Here is a 17,859-nt window from a genome sequence, read left to right on the forward strand (position 1 = left end):
CAGCAAATCAGTGCAAATCGCGGAGTTTGCTGTAATCATTTTTTCACGTTGATCTTATGAGCACGCTTGAGATACAAAGATAGGATTTCAGCTCTTATCCCCGCAGCAGAAAGAGGAAGCCAGTAAAAGCCCAACTACATGGACCTGGTCCCCAAATTAGGGAGATGTCGCTGAGCCTCGGAGCAGTGAATTCAGCAGGAGAGCCACCAGCTTCGGGGATGGGGGAGCTCTGCCAGGGAGGAGGAATTCTGCATTGAAAACCATGAATTAGTGAGTATCGAACGGACTCGTTGCAATCTGCTGCCCTTCTAACCAGGTCAAGGGGAAAGACATCTCCAGAGCCAGCTCACAGGAGGTCCTAGAGATAGTCCAGAGCACTGGAGACCACGTTACACTGGAAATGTACCAAGAGAAGTCTGCCCAAAAGCTTCCCCAAACATCTGCAACCCAGGTGGACTTTGTGGCAGGGGATGAGCAACACCACAAGGAAGAGAAGTGCAGCAAATCATGTTTAAATCCCTGCCTAGATGGACATCTACGAGTTACTGGAGATAAGGAAACACCCCCTAAAAAGCAGCAATTCCAAGGCATGCAAAGCACAGCATCAGCCCACGCTTCTCCAAGCTGCGTTTCAAAGAGCAGCAGCTACGGAGCTTAAAGCAGCCTGAGCCAGCTCCTGTCTAGGTCCTGGTTCTGTGCTTTGGCCATTCAATGAAAAAACACCTATACACCTAACCCTCAGCATGCCCAGCACAGCCCCAGCCCCTCTCACTGCCTGGGAAGGAACCTGGGCATCTGTTTGGTCTCTCTGCAGGGCTTTCTTTGACTGCTTGCTGCCACAGCGATGATGAATCCAGTTTCGTGCCCAGTGAGAACCAAGGAGCAGAAGCAGCCAGAGATGTGTGCCCACCACCAGCCACCCCTGATGGCCCAAAAAAAGCTTAGAGCTCCTTGTCAGGCGCATCGCTACAGCTTGCTGCAGGACACGGCTGCTGCAGAGCTCCTCGGCCACTCGTCTGGAGCATCAGCAAAAGCAGAGAAAGCCCAGAGGCAAAGCAGGGCTAACGGGAACAGATGGAGGCTGCTGCACAAAGGCAGCGAGCGGTCCTCGCAGAAGCAACACAAGAATGCTAAAAGACAGGGCCTGGAGAGGCACAGAAGGTGGAAGCAGGCTGACCACAGATGAGGACACCCACAGCGAGCTCGAGACTGGGAAATCCTGGAGTAGGGCTCAGAGGAAGCAGCGTGTGCTTCTGGTGAAGGACCAGAAGCAGAGGAAGGAGTTGCAGAGCCAGAAGGAACAGCGGAGCGAGGACAAAGCCAGCGCTGAGCACAGAAGAAACCAGAAGAAGGGGACCACGCATCTTCCCAAGGGCTCCCACGTGCCCCCCAGAGCCAGGCTGCTAGGAAAAGAGGCACCTCCTGTCCCTGCTGAACGGCTCCCTTCACGTTTACAGACTTCTGCAGCGCCTGTGCCCACCAAAGTCCTCCCACAGAAGCAGGGAGCTTGGCAGAGCTACAAACTGAGAACTCCAGCCCGATCGTGGGCTTGCTTCTCCGCTCAGACACAGCCAGGCAGCCCCGTGCTCTACAGCTCATTGTCTCAATAAACTTATTAGCTACTTAATCATACATGAAGACTTGGCTCACTGCATTTCAGCTTTTGTTCCTTATGCAGGAGGCTCTGCAAACAAGGCATTTCCTTGTATACCCAACTCTTTCTACATTAAAGCATTTTTTTTGTTCTGGCAGAAAGGAAAAAAAACAGTACACTTTGATCTTAAATATTAGAGCTGTATCATTATTTTCCACAGAATTGGAGGTACTACGCATTCCTGTACCTTAGCTCATGGAAAAAAGGAAACGGACTTGGTAAATATAGTTGTTTACTCTAAAATTGAGGCAGAAACTAGAAGCAGAAGGCACTTAATAGGTCCCTCTGTGGATTCTGCGACCAAGGGGGAACCAGTACTCCCTACTGAGTTGCTGCATGTTTTATACTTATTAGTCACCAGGACAAATGAAAGATCCACAAGCCCACTGAACTCTTCCCTCTCCTCCCCCTTTAAAGATTTTTAGGAGTGAGCTCAGCTCGGAGCTGTGATTAAAAACACCCCGTTACGTTCCCAAGCAGCCGTGCTCAAACTGAAGATTGGCTTCTGCTTCCTACTGCTCCCTGCCTCGCTGTTCTGAACTACAAAGGAGAGTGGAAGCTCCCAGCTCTCACTTGAAACTTGCTTCCTGAGCTTCAGCGGTGGGAGACAAACATCTGTAGAGGCAGCAGGCAGCGGTGGCTCACCTCGTCCCTGCACACCCAGCTCCCGAGGATGGAGTGCTTGGGTTTGATGGGGACAGCAGGCAGCCTGGAAACCACGTTTCTGAGCACAGCTGCTGCACCCTCGCTTCTTTGTGCCTCTTCCTGGAGAACACCACCTACCAAAAGCAGCCATCTGGGTCAGCCCGCATCGCCACAGCTCTGGGCAAGGCAGAAGAAACAACAAGGCAGAAGCAGGGTTCCAAGTTATCAGCTATAAAACAAACAAAGAAAGCAACTAGAGGTAAAATAAAGGCTGGTTAGAGGAGTGTCGGGCAGTTTTCTGTGGCTCAGTGCCCTCTTAACTTCTGTCTGGACCATTGCAGGGGTAAAGAACATCAGCCACCCTTTCACACCATGCAGGGAACAAGAGCCTTGCCCCACCTGGAGACACTGCCTGCACTCCACCACTAAGACCCACGCTCTGGTGCTAACTTACCAACTCTTTCATTAAGTTTCTCAGTCTGGTAACAGACAAACTGCCAAATTAACAAACCTCACCACGAAATGCTGCGTCGATACTAATATTGCTAGATTTATTACAATAAACAAGACAGAGAACAGCAATTGCCTTAAAACTCAGGTTGTGTCTCTGCATCACTTCTCCTCAAAGTCTTCTGCAAGGAGCGGAGAGCCACTCTCAGCAAGACAACTCCTACCACTCCGCTTCCAATTCCTACCAGGGATGTATAAAACGATTTTCTTTGCCAGAAGTGCTGCTGCACTTCTACGTTGGTGTTGTTTCCTTTGATTCCTTCCACCTCATTCGCTGCTAGCTGCTGCTCGTGAGTCAAGGACTTCTGGAAGTTCAGATCCACAAAGTCCTTTCGGATCACTCTCACCCCGAAGTAGACTCTCTTGATGACCCTGAACGTCTTCAGCATCCGCACATCGCAGCGGTACGTCCCCGCGTCCGACTCCCTGGTGGGGGAAAACTGCACGACAAAACCGGGGTTTTTGAAAGGTACAAAGAGGACGTCGTTCATGGTGATGAGCCCTGGGGCGAGCCTCCACGTGTAGGTATAGGCTCGGCTAACGAACTCGGCCGTGTCCGAGCTCAGGCAGCTGAAGTTGAACGGTTTGCCCACCGGGACGGTGAAATGGAGCAAACCACAGCCCCAGGTGGTGAGGCAGGGGGACCTGCGCATGGTGCAGTTCCTCCTCTCCCCGGCCGGGGTGATCTTGCACATCTCCTCCAGCTTGAAGCCCAGCCCACAGGTGACGCTGCAGGACGTGGCGTTCACGGCGACTTTAGCGACCACCGACTTCAGCTCTGCCGGGATGGTGACTCTTTGAAAGGAGACCACCAGTGGAAGGTAGAAAGCACAAGATAACACCCCAAGGGTGCACCAGCTCCCTAAGGCCTTCATGGCAGTTATCAGTCAGATGTGCTACTCTAAAGCTGCACAAATTCAGCAGTAAAAAAATAATGATAATAAAATAAATCACTCTCTGTAAGCCTCCGTACTCAGTGTTTCTGAAGTGCCACCAGCATCACCTTTAAGACCTAATCCTTCCATTAGGAGAAATCCTCTAACGAGACAAGCTTGAAGTGTAACACTGCTGAAGGTGCAGCACATCGCTGTGTCGGTCAGAAGGAATCTGAGTTCTGGTTCTCGTAATGGAGCAGCAGAACGTTTAAATTCACCTTATCTGGCAACTGGGATCTATTTGACAATTTAAAAAAGATGAAGTCCTCCCTCCTTAAGATTTTATGTGCTATTTTAATGAATTGCCACTCTATTGTTCCAGTTTAATTTTCTTATGAAGCTATAAAACAACAGAAGTACTCATTACTGGCACTTTTAAAGGAGCACTATTCAGTGTGAGGAAATCATGACTTAGGTAGCACCTGTGGTTTTATCACACATGCCTATCCCAAAAATCCAAGGCAATGCCCAAGCGACCAAGACCACGAAAACAAGATTTTGACTTCACTGCTATCACACTACCCAGGGATCAAAGGCCAGGTGACCAGGGCTGTATCACCGATGCCCTTCATCTCTACACAGGGCTCAGCAAAGCAATTCCGTGAGCTCACGTTCCCAGGTGACGATGTCACAGACGAGCTCTGCTTGGGATTCAACAGCACTGACCTCCGGGGATCTCCTGAGCCCCATCCGCTGGTCACGTACAGCCACTGACTCCAAAGAGCAGTCTCGGAGCCAAGATCTCCACATTCAATCTATGAATTTGTAAAACTGAAATCCCTTGTATGCTGTCATAGCTAGAGAGTGCATAAAGAGGAAACATCCCAACATAACTCACCAAGTATTCAAGCATCCCAAAAGAATAATGCACTACTAAAGTTCTCCTTGAAAAAAAAAGTCGAAGTTGTTTCTTTCGATGCAGTAATGAAACTATGGTCAAGCCAGTTCAATAATCAATTGCCTCTCTACCAGCAACTGAATTATGGATTACAGGAAGGGTTAGATCACCTTGTTCTTAAACAGCTTTGCTAATGAATACCCTTGCTTCTTTTTCTAAGACCACTTAATTTATTAAAATGATAACTTTTGAAGATCTAATCCAGTTATATTTCACATCCAGTTACCCCGGCTACACGCAGCACACTTTGTGCTCAGCCCCCCTTTCAGCACAGCTGTCTCATGTGCACTCAGGTGCACAGCGCTTTTTATTACATTAGAGATTTACTACTGCAACCAAATGCCCCATTAAAGAAAAAAGATAAAAGAAAAACTAAATTGAAACAAAAGGAACACAACACACCAGCTGTGGTGAAGGTACAATACATCTGCATTTGCACCAGAGCTGTGCTGTGGGGTTCCCAGCCACTGTCACAATATAAATGATCATGAAGCATGGAGAAGCCAAGACTTAACCATTGACTTTAGGAAATAAAACATACATCTTTATTTACAGACACAAAAACTAATATCACTATGTGCTACCAGCAAGCCAGTATCTGACACATACTGTACAAAACTACGCATACCAAAAAATAAAATAGAAGATGGAAGAAGATAAACCAAGGACATATACACTGTACAAAGAAGTTTTAACAGAAATGAAGGCTGGAGTCTGTGGCAAATAATAGGCTTTAAAATAATCTAGAGAACCATTGCCTATGCATCTTTGAAAGCTTGTGAGCTCAGCCACGCCACATACGGGTGGATTTGACATGACAGCGTTCTAGAAAAGATGTGAATCGTACTATAAGCAGAAAGAACAAAGAAAATTAATACTGTACACGTGGGAACAAATTTCATTAAGCAGACCACTGTACCAAAGCCGGAAATGAAAATACCAGTTTTAAAAAATCCTTCCGATTTAAAATGCCTCCTCTCTTCCCATGCTCGTATCTCACGCTATTACTGCACACTTCCGACCATAAATTAACACATCTCTTTATTACTCCTCTTCTTGGCTTTTAATGTCTGCAGTGTACTTTGAAAATTTAAATACATAGAGATATCTCAATAATTACATCTAGGGAAAAAAATGAAGTAATTGCATAGGAACCGTCAAAGTCACTACAAAACAAGGGGCATTAGGAATGAAAACTTTCTTTTAGCAAGCTGTTGGTCTAGTGCAGAAGGATCAGGCTGTAGGTACTGGATAGAGAAAGTGTCTCTTGCCATTCCCACAAAGAAAATATTACAAATGTCATTAAGAAATAAAAGGTTGAAGTACAGCTGGGAAGAAGCTCCGAGCATTCATCGTTTTTCTATTCTTGATCCAGAAATAGAAGAGAACTAAAACAAAAGATTGCTTTTAAAAATTCGAGTTCCATATGTTTTGTTTTTCATACAATCACATTGTTATTCATTTCATCTTTACGTCTTGGAAGGATTACTGAAAAAATACAGTTGCAGTTAGGATAAATATTGGCTCTGCTTCTTCTGTAACTGCTAGTATACACCAGCAAAGGAGGAAACCGATTGTTTCTGGTAGTACATCTTAAAGGAAAGAAACAGAATAAAAACATTTGCAAGGACGGAAAGGAACTGCCAACACAGCTCTTCATATTACAGTCTAGATGAAAGCATATAAACTGAGTATTTTATCTGCAGCTACTTTCCTTTGTTCCTTTTCCCAGAAGCAGAGTCATCCTTCATGTCTAAAATATCCACTCTATGAAGATTCATTTTTTGTGGACTTCAGAGGGTGTCTTGATTCTTCACTTTACATCTCTATCCACTTGAGATGAAATCAAACTTGGCACATAATCAGTAGCAGTGTTTCACTAAGCATGTCAGCACAGAAGACATCGCACTGAACTAACAGAAAAGCTAGGAAGGTAGTGCAGCTAGCAGAGAAGGACCTACAGCTCGCTGAAATGAGAATGAACAGCAGAGAAAGGGAAGTCTGTAGGATGCAAAGCCATATGGTATCAGGAATAAACACCATACACTTCAGGTATTCTTCAATCCAGGAACAAAAGAAATTACTTTTTAAAAAAAAAAGGTTGACAAGCTCTGGAGTGGCAACGTGTTGGGTACCAGCTCAGTTGAGAAATAGTGATATATGACAACACAAAGGCAGTCCAATTAAGTCTCTTTGCAAATCGCATGACCTGAGAGTCAGCATCTTACACTGTTCGATGAAGAGGCAATTAAGGAAGAATGAAGGCCATTTCCTCTTCAATATTCATTTCTTATAAAAGTCACTCCCTGAATCCATGAACAATCAGGCTGCTGCATTATAGTCAGTCCATTCTGACTGAGCATTTCATCTATTTTCCATATTATGGTGCCAATACAGGAAAGAACAGGGGAAGATAAGGAAGAATGTCTTCATAGCAATTCTGAGATTGCACCACCTGCTAAAGAGATCAAAGACAGGTGAAAAATAAATCATCAGGCTCAAACAGATGTGACCAGAAACCAGAGACCACCAAATGTTGCAAGCATTTCCAGACAAAAACAACAAAAAAAAAAAGAGAATAGGACTTTCTAGATAAAGTTATTCTTTCCAGAATTAGATACAATCAACAAGACAGTACCTATGACAAATTGAGATCTTCGGTATTTCTGCATTTGAGATCACATGCATAGGCATGGACAAGGTGGCTAAGAACCTCTGAGCTTTTATTCCACAGAGGCGCAAGCAAACTTACCTGGTAGAAAATTTTTGGATTCATCAATCCCAAAATCTCAAAGCAGAAACCCAACTGAAATGAACGTTTTACCCAATTTGGGGTTATATCAGAATGCTGCACGATTTTGTTCCAAGACCATAAAATAGATCAAGCTTCCCAGTTTGTCTTTACTGAAATCTGATTTTGACACATCTGCTTTAACACTAGGACATTTACTGCCAGGCTGCACAGCCCAGCCACAGAGACAGCCTGCAGCAGGCTCCAGGTCCCAGCCACGCAGCTTACAGAAGACACTGTATTACGGCAATTCAGACAACAGCTGCCAGAGAAAAACTGCTCATCGAGAGGCTGGTTTAGGGACTGATCACTTCCATCAGAAAGCAACAGCACAAGGAACTAGCGGAACTGACAGCTTCATGCAAGAGACCCAGAGAAGCCGGTCTGGCTCCAGCACTGCAAGCAGAAGGCCACTTCAGTTTGCAAGCACGCATTTGCAAGTGGTGAAACGTCAGCAGACACAAGAAAAATTAGCTGCCCAAAACAGAAGTTGTAAGCACAAGCCATAAAGAGAACAAAGGAAGACAGACATGAACTTCATGAGAATATGACTGAGCTTTGATCCAAGTGATGTTGTGTTTTGTTTTGTTTTTTTTTTTTTCAGTGGACTGTTACTTTCATCACACCTCATCCAGATGCTTCCAATACTAATTGGCGGGACCTACTGCATGACCTGTTTGGTCAATGGTACTGTACAAGGGAGCACAATAACAGATGCTACTGAGAGAGAAGTCCACCACAGCAATACTGATTATTTGCTATGATTATTTGCATCCGAAGCTCAGCAGCAATAACAAGTGAAAGTGCACAGTTGTCTCTTAAAGCAAGTCAGACTGTAAGTATTGCACAGAAAACTATAAGCAAAGCCACACAAAAATCCTCCCAAATATGATTTCCAATCATGTGCAAAAAACACACAGGTGCCTGTCCAGAATCTTGCTTCATTTGAAATATGGTAGAGGAAATGGGAGTGTTTTCCTACAGCTCTGTAGAGCAGATTGATGCAACAACGATTACAAGCTGCCAAGAAGAAAGCACACTGAGATCTGTCTACAATGATAGACCAAGCAAATTAGTAAAGAGTGATAAGAAAGTTACAGAAACATACACCTTGGGGAAAAAAAAAGGAAAAACATATCTGCTATTTAAACCATTTATCTGAAAGTGATTACACACGGTTCTCTGAAGTGCTTACACAGTTGCTTAAAAATGGACAAGTTAAGATACTCAGCTTTGTTTGTTTGTTTTTTGAAACAATTAACCACTGAAATTTGTTTGGGAAGCCACAATGTTAAGTTTCCAGTGCACAATCCTCTCTCTTTTATGTCTTTTTGCATATGGCTACGTTAATTAGCAGCGTGATAAAAGAAAACAATCAACAGGCTTGCTGATGAAGGGTTATACTCATCTGGTGTTCAGACTAGTCCTGTCCACCCAGCATGGCACAAACAGAGAAGTCAGGATGTTTAACAGATGCCAGCAGACATCTGAGAATCTGTATTGACCCAGACAACTCCCTGTGATTGTACTTCTAAGCACATTGGATTGCCCCTCATGACCTGAGAAATCGAGAGAGAACTGCCCTGCCTGGTAACCCTGACACTAGAAGCTAATCTGTGCTGCTCAGAAGGGCTAAGGATATTCTCGGCTATTTGTTTAATTTCTACATTTTGTAAGGTGCATTGTGAAAAGATTAAATAGAAGCCCAGAAAACATTCACCATGTTTTGCCACTTATAGACAGGTTTCTTTTATCACATCCCCTTTTTCTGCATATAGCAGTTACCAGTACTGGAATAAGCAACATAACAGGAGCAGAGCAGGAAGGACAATGAGCAAGGTGGGTAACATAGGACCAGCAGTGAGGGAAGGAAGGGGTTAAAAAACAAAAATCAAATCAACTCTGTGCAGTCTAAAATCCACAGCAGCAGCTGCTGAGTTCAAGGAAATGCAAAATTTGATATATCAATTATATCATATCTTTGAATCCCTTTACGTATCAGCCCTACGTTCTCTGTGGGACACACATCATTTAATCCAAACGTGTACTTCCTTTGCTACACCTGAGTGAACTTTTCCCAAACATGCTCAAGTAGCAAATGAGACAGATGGAAAACACTGTCACCAGCTGGGCCCTAACGAAGGTGACTGCAAGGCTTGTTCTAGAGTAAGCAACCAACAAAACACAATTTTAAAAAAATGTGGAAAGAGCCAACAAAACCTGTCCTCTATTACAGCATCTGTGCTTTCCGGGATTTAACTAAGGCTATTGCATATCTAGGTATAGAAAATTTTTATCTTAGGGTCCATTGATCAAACAGGCAATGCTCAGTCTTTTACTACACTCCTTTAAGCAACACTACACTTTGCCTAGTGGAAAGTCACAGGTGCGTATTTTGGCAGAAACCATAAACAACAATATTCTAGTTCAGATAGGAAATGGAAAACCCCAGTTACGAGGTCATTTAGCTGAGTCCCGGAGAAGAGGGAAATAAAACCTCTCCTAAGTCAACGGACAGTATTTCTAACCTTCAAAAAGTTTTTGATACCTGCTTCATTTCCTAGTTCTAATTACAGAACTTTTTTTTTTCATTATACCATCGATGGCACAAAACATCAATTTAAGCTTCTGAACCCTTCACTATTTACATTTTTGCTGTCAAAACCTACCCAGCCAAACTGAGCACAGTTATTGCAAATGTAAGAACTGAAAGAAGTTAATAACTAAATGACTAATGTCAAAGACACTTTACTTTTGAAACAGTGCTCCGTCTATTAAAAACCCTACATGTGCTTTATATTATGCAACACCACATGCATGGATATCAGTTTTACTGAAACTATTAAAAGCCCCTCTGCAAAAAGAAGTGTAAAATTTTGCCTATCCTTGACAGCAGCTAAACATTTAGTGAGCAGGTGCCATTTGGGAAGATAAAACGCTATGACTATATTAAGTCAGGGTCTGTACAAAGCAAGGCCACCAAGCAAGCAACGACGCTCACACTGGGTCCTTACCTGTCAAAGGCTGTCCCAGCTCCGCCTGCACTTTACCCTTCGCTGCTCCTTCCAGAGGTAAAGCACCTCTGTCCCCTTTGTAGAGTTTCGGTTTAAATGGAGAATCTTTGTCTTTACCTTTTGATCCTTTAGGCCTGCCTGCTTGCTTCTTCTTGGATTTACCATCTCCCTTCACACCCAGCAGCGGATGGACTTCTGTGGAAAGCAATGTGTTACCAAGAGGAGTCATCATTAGGACACTGAAATCAGACGTTAAATACAAACAACATTAAAAACTAGTTTCAGGATGCCTGTTCTCATTTCTAGTTTGCAAAACACCAGCACACTTTGTAAGTAGGTGGCCATTAATCATTGTTGTGAGAAGTAACTTCACAGAAAAGAAAATCAATGAGTGACCACCTAGTATTCTGTATAGGCAAAGCTAAAATCTATGTCAGATGCAAAATAGGCACTAAAACAATGGCAGCTTCTAATCACCATCATTAGGTACTCCTTGTAGTTCAATGTTGGTGGTTTTGGGCTTCTTCTTTGGTGCCTGAGGTCCATCGGAGGAGGACTGTCTCTTCTTCTCAGAACCTATTCCCTCATCGCTTAAAGAACTCTGAACAGCATCAGGGGGAGGCCCATAGGGGTTTTCTTCTGGATCTTCCACTTCAGGAGCAATGGGTAAGTAAAGCAGAGCCTTGGAGTCCTCCAGTTCTTCATCACTATGAAAGAAAAAAGTAGGCTGCCTTTTAAAATTAATGATCTTTGACATCTTCTCATTCACAAATCAAGCCCCGTCTCTGCAGGGAGCAGTCAGACAGCCACACTGTGTAGTTGAGCAAGGCATTCAGCAGCTTAAGAACTCTGTACAAATAGATACTTGATACCTTAACCAAAGACATTAAGGAGGAACATGGAAATGCTGCAAAGACAAGGCTTGTCATTCTTGGAGGGAGTGCATGCCACATGAGTGCCACAGTCATAGACTGCCTGGTTTCCTGTGCAAGACTGATGGTGATTAACAGGGGACTCTGGGACAGAGAACAGAAAAAAGACAACTCTTGACTGTCAGAGACGCACTCAGTATTAAAAAAAAATGAAGAACAAAGGAACACGGTTCATCTTGGTCTTATTTCTTTCATCTTCCTTGCCCAGAACAATTAACAACTGAAGCCTACACCTTGTTTGTGCTGTAACTACGTGAAATGTAGCAATCCATCCAAAGATGCACCTTAGCTTCTGCAAAGGGCTCTTTACACAAGTAACTCTTTCTATCTGATACAGGAAAGACACAGAAAACACAAGTATGTGGGGAGGGCTGTTATAGTATACAGGGAATACATTAGTGCTACATTTTATATTCATACTTTAAACAAAATTATTCTTTTACCTGCTACAGAAGGCAGCAATGGGATCTACACTAGTTACATCCACTTCTTCATCTTCTGCAGCATCAGCACCTAAGAATCAGGGAAAAAAAGAATTAAAGACAACAAGGAAAAGAACAAATTACTTAGAATTTGTTTTAATGCTTTGTTCCCACAAGCCAATGTTATGTTTTAATATTAGAAAGTCCTAGAGAAAGAGTAATCTAAAAGCGTGAAGTACTGCAAAGCCTGGTAACGAGGAGAGCTCTGCGGTGTGCTGGGAAGAATCCTTACTTCTTTCTATAGGTTAGCCTTTTCCAGTACACAACTTTTTGGCACCACCAAGCGGCCAAGTTGTGCTGCTACTGATTCAAATTCAGCATCGCTTCTGGTGAGAGCAAGCCCACACACCCACGGGTCAAAGGCTACTGCCTTCGACTGAAAACACAATGGAAAGGGGAGGCTTTGTTAAGCAAATATGGCACGGCAATTAGGAGGAATCACACTGATTGTCGATTTAGATACCTTCATTTATCCACTGCTGTTTGACTTTTACTACCCATGTACACTACTGTGACCACTAGTTTTAATTTTTATTATGATCATACATTTGGACTACAAATGATTTGATAATAACTGAACTGCTGACCACACCGTTGCTGCACAGGAACAAAGTTTAGGCATTACCTGTCTGTTCTGGTTCGCTCTTATCTTCATCTTCAATGTCAAACTCAGACTCTCTCTCTTCATATTCTACATTCTCGTCCAGTTCTTTGAAGTCAGGTGCAAAGGCACTCCAGTTTTCCTACACCACCACAAATTCAAGATGAATTTTACTTTACGCAACAGCAACCACAGCGAGGACTCGTGCACTTACAATCTCATACCACATTAAAATCCCCCAAGCCATGTGCAACATCACAGAAGTCATAGCTCTATCATATGCCAGATAGGAACTGCATGAATCAGCTCCTACTGAAAATATGACCACACTCCTTTGATATGGCAACGTATGTCATTATCCCTAAAACCAAAGTCGTATGTTAATACTAACCACTGCAGTTTTGACACACACACACTCACTCAGACTTCCTATACTTAACACATACAGAAGGACGCCATCCCCTGCACAAAATGTCCCTGTGACTTAACACAAAGCTTAACTAGTTCCGCAGTTGAAGTATATGCACCCTTCTCACATTCAACTCGATGGCAAACATCTTTCAAGTCAGGCAGGCGAAGCTAGGGAGCTTGCTGAACTGGGATTCAATAAAGGATTTCAACATGCAAATATTCAGTCTGCTAGGATGGAAACCAACCAAGGAATTCTCTTAAGGAAATAACCTGAAATGCTTACCACTTGATTCTGAGCCCATATGGATACAACGCCACTGGAAATAGAAGCTATGATCGGCCGGACAGGATGCCACTAGGTTGATGTGAAAGAGAAAAGAGGAGGAGCTTAATTGGTGAACAGAACTAAGAAAGCTTAGTTTGCAAAATAACCAGAAACTCAGCACTAGTTCTTACTGCTACATCCAAGAGCAGCTCTCCTCTGGTCCCATGAAGGATTTTCACTAGGTTTCCAATGCTTTTCTCCCAAATGTATAGAGCATGCTGTCGTGCCGAACCTGCTACTATATATTCGCCATCACCAGAGAAACAACACTTCTTCCATGGGGTCCTACATACAAAAGAAAAAATTCAAAGTAGGCAATTAAACAACAGCACAATACAGAGGACTGCTCTCCAGACCAAGACCTTATATCCTCCCATCCACAAATAACATTTACATTTCACATCAAATTGTGACTCACAGGATTCAAATAAACACACCTGTCCATTACACCAAACAAAATACTGAGTTACCCTTTGTGCAGATGCTCCCATTAGTACAGAACACACAAAACACAACCTTTTCAAGACAGGCTTTCACTCATTCTGCTGCCTCTTACCTGTTCACTAAATCCTGCAGCTTCTGCATCGGCTCAGGCTCCCCATCTCGTCCACAGGTTAAAATTTCACGGCCATCATACACCCTGATTATCCTGTCAGCTGTGTTTATCAAAAAGCAGCTGTAGGAAAGATTACACAGAACATGCATTGCATTAAAAAATAAGAAAATAAAGAGTCAGAATATGTTGCATGAAATAATTGTGGCAATTCTTAAGGCCTTGTATAGTCAGTAGCTTTCAGATCATCTTTAAAGATACCACTTGATAAATAACTCACCTTCCTTTCCGAGCAAATTCAATTGATTTAATAGCTGTAGTGTTGCTGGTGCCAGTTGTCACTCTGAAGGAAGCAACAAGATCCTGAGTGTCTGTTTTTAAGACCAAGATCTGAAGATGAAGGAAACAGAAGACAATCAGTGCCCTCATTATGACTCACCCCACTTTCGGTACCTTTCACATCTGCTGCTAACCCTGAAAACAGAAGCCTCAGCAATCTACACAGGAATAGCTGGGGCTCTGCAACTGTAGTTTTAGTTTCTACTATAGTTTCTGCGACACTTCTGCAACGTTAACATTGGTTTATTTACACTGGAAAAGGATCCAACAAATACAGTCAAAGACAACAGGAACACAAAGGTCTAACTCAAAGACTCTACAAAGACGCTACAGATCTTCAAAGATGAAATGTGACAGTGCAGATGATCGTGTCAACACCATATCGAATTATTCAAGACACATTGAGGAAGCCTTACTTGTACATTAAAGCAAAGAACGCAACCTAGAGACATCAAGCACCTTGATAAAGACAGGAAATAATCTAAGCTACTGCACCCAGTGCCTCTTGCTACAGTCTCACCTTCCCCTTGGCATTGCCCGTATAAATGTATTCCCCTCGCCTGTCAAAGGAGGCCACTACGTTGAGATCAGAATCGTCATCCACAGGCAGAACAACATGCTTGGAGTCTGACAGAGTCAGCATCACCGGCGCAGACTTCATGGGACAAACCAGAACTCTGTTTCTGCAAAGCAGAAAAGGAAGAGTTAATAGTTTGTTCTCCAAAACAGTTCTCACATTTAGAAGTATAAAAAAAAATCTCAATCTATGTTGAGCTACGTAGAATACATTTTCTCTAGTCTTACACCGCAAAATGACATTGAACTGGTATCTTATTTCCTTTCCTTTCTTTCTTTGGAAGCTTCTTTAAGTTTATAAAGTTAACTTATAAACTAGACATTTCTATGCACAGTTTTAAGAATCATTCTCACGTTTACTCTACTGCCTTCCTGATACTTTCATAATAAAAAGAGCCACAACAAATCCAATCACGTAAAGAAGACATGCTGAAAGCACTTACTTTGCAAAACACAGTGAAATATTTTAATAACTATTAATTTTACCCAAAGGAGAACATTCAAACTTTTTTTTTCTTTTCCACAGGACTTACTGGTCTCGAGGGTGGTACTGAACTTTCAAGATAGGCGAAGGAAACCGAAATCTCTGGTCACAGTCTCCAGAGAGCACATCCCACTGTGACACGATGTTGTCGGTTGAAGCACTCACTAATTTGTGACCATCTCGACTCCAGCTACAGTGACAAGAATGAATTCAAGTACAAGTTACTTCTCAAATGCATACAATGTGTCCACCAATAGTCACTTAAAATTATCAGACCTAATTATTGGGTTCAGCTATAAAAACGTTACTGTGAAAAACAACTTCTGAACTCTAAACAACCCCAAACTTAGCAGACATACTATATTCTCACGCTATTTTAAAGGGCTACATCCTAAAATGCAACTCTGTATCCCACAATGTTCTGTGTTTCAGTAGCTAACAGGAACAGCTGTCAAGAGCAGTCGGGCTCTCGCAGCACCTGGTCCCCAGCAAACACAGACACAGGCAAATTCTGACAAAAAGGAGAGCAGCCTCTCACACCTGGTGGCTCCTGAGGAGGTAGCTATTAGCTCAGAGAGCACTCAGCATGCAGTTACAGCATTCCTGGGGAAAAAAAACATCAGTCCTCTCTCACCACAAGGAGCAGACGGGGTGAATGTGGGCGCTGATGATCTTGGCGATGCCCCTGGTCAGGAAGTCCCAGATGACGATGCGCCCGTCGTTGCAGCCCACGGCGAGCAGCGTGCCCCAGCGGTTGAAGGTGCAGGTCAGGGCCATGCTGATACAGTCCAGCGTGCCATCGGCCTCCTGCGGGGAACAGGGTCAGGGTCTGCCCGAAAACCACTGGCAGCGGGATGGGGACAGGGACAAGGGGTGTAGGAGAGGGGGTGCTTACCTCGGGGTAGTTCTGCCCGAAGGATTCTGCAACGAAATGCGAAGACAGCACCGGAGTTGGAGAATCATTAGGGTTGGAGAAGCCCCCCAGGGTCACCTGCTCCAACCACCCCCTGCCACCACTGAGCCGTGTCCCCAAGCACCAGCCCCAACCTCTCCTGGAGCCCCCCCAGGGACGGGGACTCCCCCACCTCCCTGGACAACCCGTCCCAACGCCTGCCCGCTCTGTCTGAGCAGAAATGGCTCCTCATTGCCCACCTCAACCTCCCCTGGCACAGCTCCAGGCCGTTCCCTCTGCTCCTGTCCCTGGTTATCTGCGAGCAGAGGCCGACCCCCAGCTCCCCACCCCTCTCAGGGAGCTGCAGAGAGCCACGAGCCCTGCCCTGAGCCTCCCCCCCCCCCAGCCCACCCCCCTCAACCCCCTCACAGGACCCCAGCCCCTCCGCCACCCCCCCTCAGCCCCCCCTATCCTCAAGCTGAGGGGCCCAGAGCCGCTCACGGGGCTCCACCACCCCCCTGACGCCCTCCCGGTACCGGCGGGGACCCCCTTGGCCTTCCGGGACCCCCCGGCCCCGGGTCCCCCCCGCCCGGCCCGGCCCCGCCCCCCCCGGCCGCACCGAGCAGCTCCAGGTTCATCGCGGCGCCGTCCCGCTCCCTCCGTCCCCGTCCCCCAAGGACCCCTCCGGGGGCCTCCGCGCCTCGCTGTGCCGCCCACGCCGTTCGCCTGACGGCTCGCCGCTCCCTTCCTCCGCCGGATCCTCAGGTTCCTCTCCCTCCTTCTCCGCTCGGCTCCGGGAGGCTTCGACCGGAGGCAGCCGGGCGGCGGCGGCTCCGTTCCGCTCCGTTTGGCGGCGGCGGGGCGGGGGCGGCGCTCAGGCAGCGCGGCGGGCAGCCCGCTGGGGGAGCACGCACAAAGGTGCCGGGCGGGCGCCGAGGCCGCGGCCCGAAGGTTCCGGGGGGCGCCGCTGGCGGCTCAGGGAGGGGGTGGGGGGGGTGAAAGGCGCGGCTTCCCCGCGGGTATAGCAGCAGGAAATAAAAATTAAAAAATATTTAGTAAAAACACGACGGTTTCGGCCGGTCTGATGGTTATTGTGCTTTTTTTTTTTTTTTTTTTTCCCACACGCAGTCGGCTCGTTGCGTTTCCCTCACGTTTTCCTGTCCCCGTCAGGGGCGGGCCGCACAAACACAAAACAAAACGCGAAGTCAAATAAAACAAACACGAAATAAAACACGAAACAAAACACAAAATAAAACGCAAAACGAAGGCCCGGCCCCGCGCCCGCCGCTGTCACGGCCCCAGGGAGCTGCGAGCCCCGAGCAGGGCCCTGGGACATGATGGGGGGGGGGTCTGTAGCGAGCCCTTAGGGGCAGTAATTAACCCTCCTAATTAAGGTGTTTGGGCCTTCGGGTTCTGCAGATGCGGTGCTACAACGCTGCCACGGCCCTCCCAGTACCACCCAGTGTCCCCAGCTCCCCCTGAAAGCCCCCCAGTGCCCCCCCGCCCCATGCCCTCCCTCATTTTTTGGGGTTTTCTCCCCGCTCACCTCTCCCCGCTTTGCGTCTGCAAGGGAAGGCTGAGCAGGGGGCTGGGGAATCCCAAATGTGGAGGCAGTCCCAGCACCTTTCCCTCTGTACTTACACCTGGCTCCTGCCTCCTCGCCCACCTGGAGCTGTACACCTCACAGTCGCTTTTGTAAACACAGCGGTTTTGTTATATTTTCCCCCAAATCTTCAGCCTGAGCTCCCCTTTAAGCAGGGCAGGCCCCCAGGCAGGGAGTTACTGCTCACAGCAGTCAGCCCCAGGTGCTGGCAGTT

General features: G+C 45.7%; 2 protein-coding genes across 3 annotated transcripts; both read right to left on the minus strand.

Moving 5' to 3' along the window:
• Window positions 1-2,886: 2,886 nt before the first annotated feature.
• TMEM81 (transmembrane protein 81) lies at window positions 2,887-3,684 on the minus strand (the record flags this gene model as incomplete). Its single annotated transcript, XM_084301948.1, has 1 exon — window positions 2,887-3,684. One exon carries the CDS (start codon window positions 3,682-3,684, stop codon window positions 2,887-2,889), a length of 798 nt encoding a protein of 265 aa, XP_084158074.1.
• Window positions 3,685-5,159: 1,475 nt separating this feature from the next.
• Window positions 5,160-16,704, minus strand: RBBP5 (RB binding protein 5, histone lysine methyltransferase complex subunit). Of its 2 annotated transcripts, none has more exons than XM_084301979.1 (14): window positions 16,662-16,704; window positions 16,046-16,071; window positions 15,785-15,957; window positions 15,200-15,340; window positions 14,611-14,773; window positions 14,032-14,141; window positions 13,755-13,874; window positions 13,330-13,483; window positions 13,157-13,228; window positions 12,487-12,604; window positions 11,823-11,892; window positions 10,925-11,154; window positions 10,448-10,642; window positions 5,160-7,097 (listed from the first exon to the last, which is right to left on the minus strand). In XM_084301979.1, exons 1-14 carry the CDS (start codon window positions 16,678-16,680, stop codon window positions 7,072-7,074), a joined length of 1,617 nt encoding a protein of 538 aa, XP_084158105.1. In that variant the 5' UTR covers window positions 16,681-16,704; the 3' UTR covers window positions 5,160-7,071. The 2 variants fall into 2 exon arrangements, with proteins under 2 accessions (XP_084158105.1, XP_084158104.1); XM_084301978.1 differs by having other exon boundaries at window positions 5,160-7,100.
• Between the last annotated feature and the right edge of the window lie 1,155 nt (window positions 16,705-17,859).

This window comes from Netta rufina, assembly GCF_964035555.1.
Source record: "Netta rufina genome assembly, chromosome: 26".
Lineage (NCBI taxonomy): Eukaryota > Metazoa > Chordata > Aves > Anseriformes > Anatidae > Netta > Netta rufina.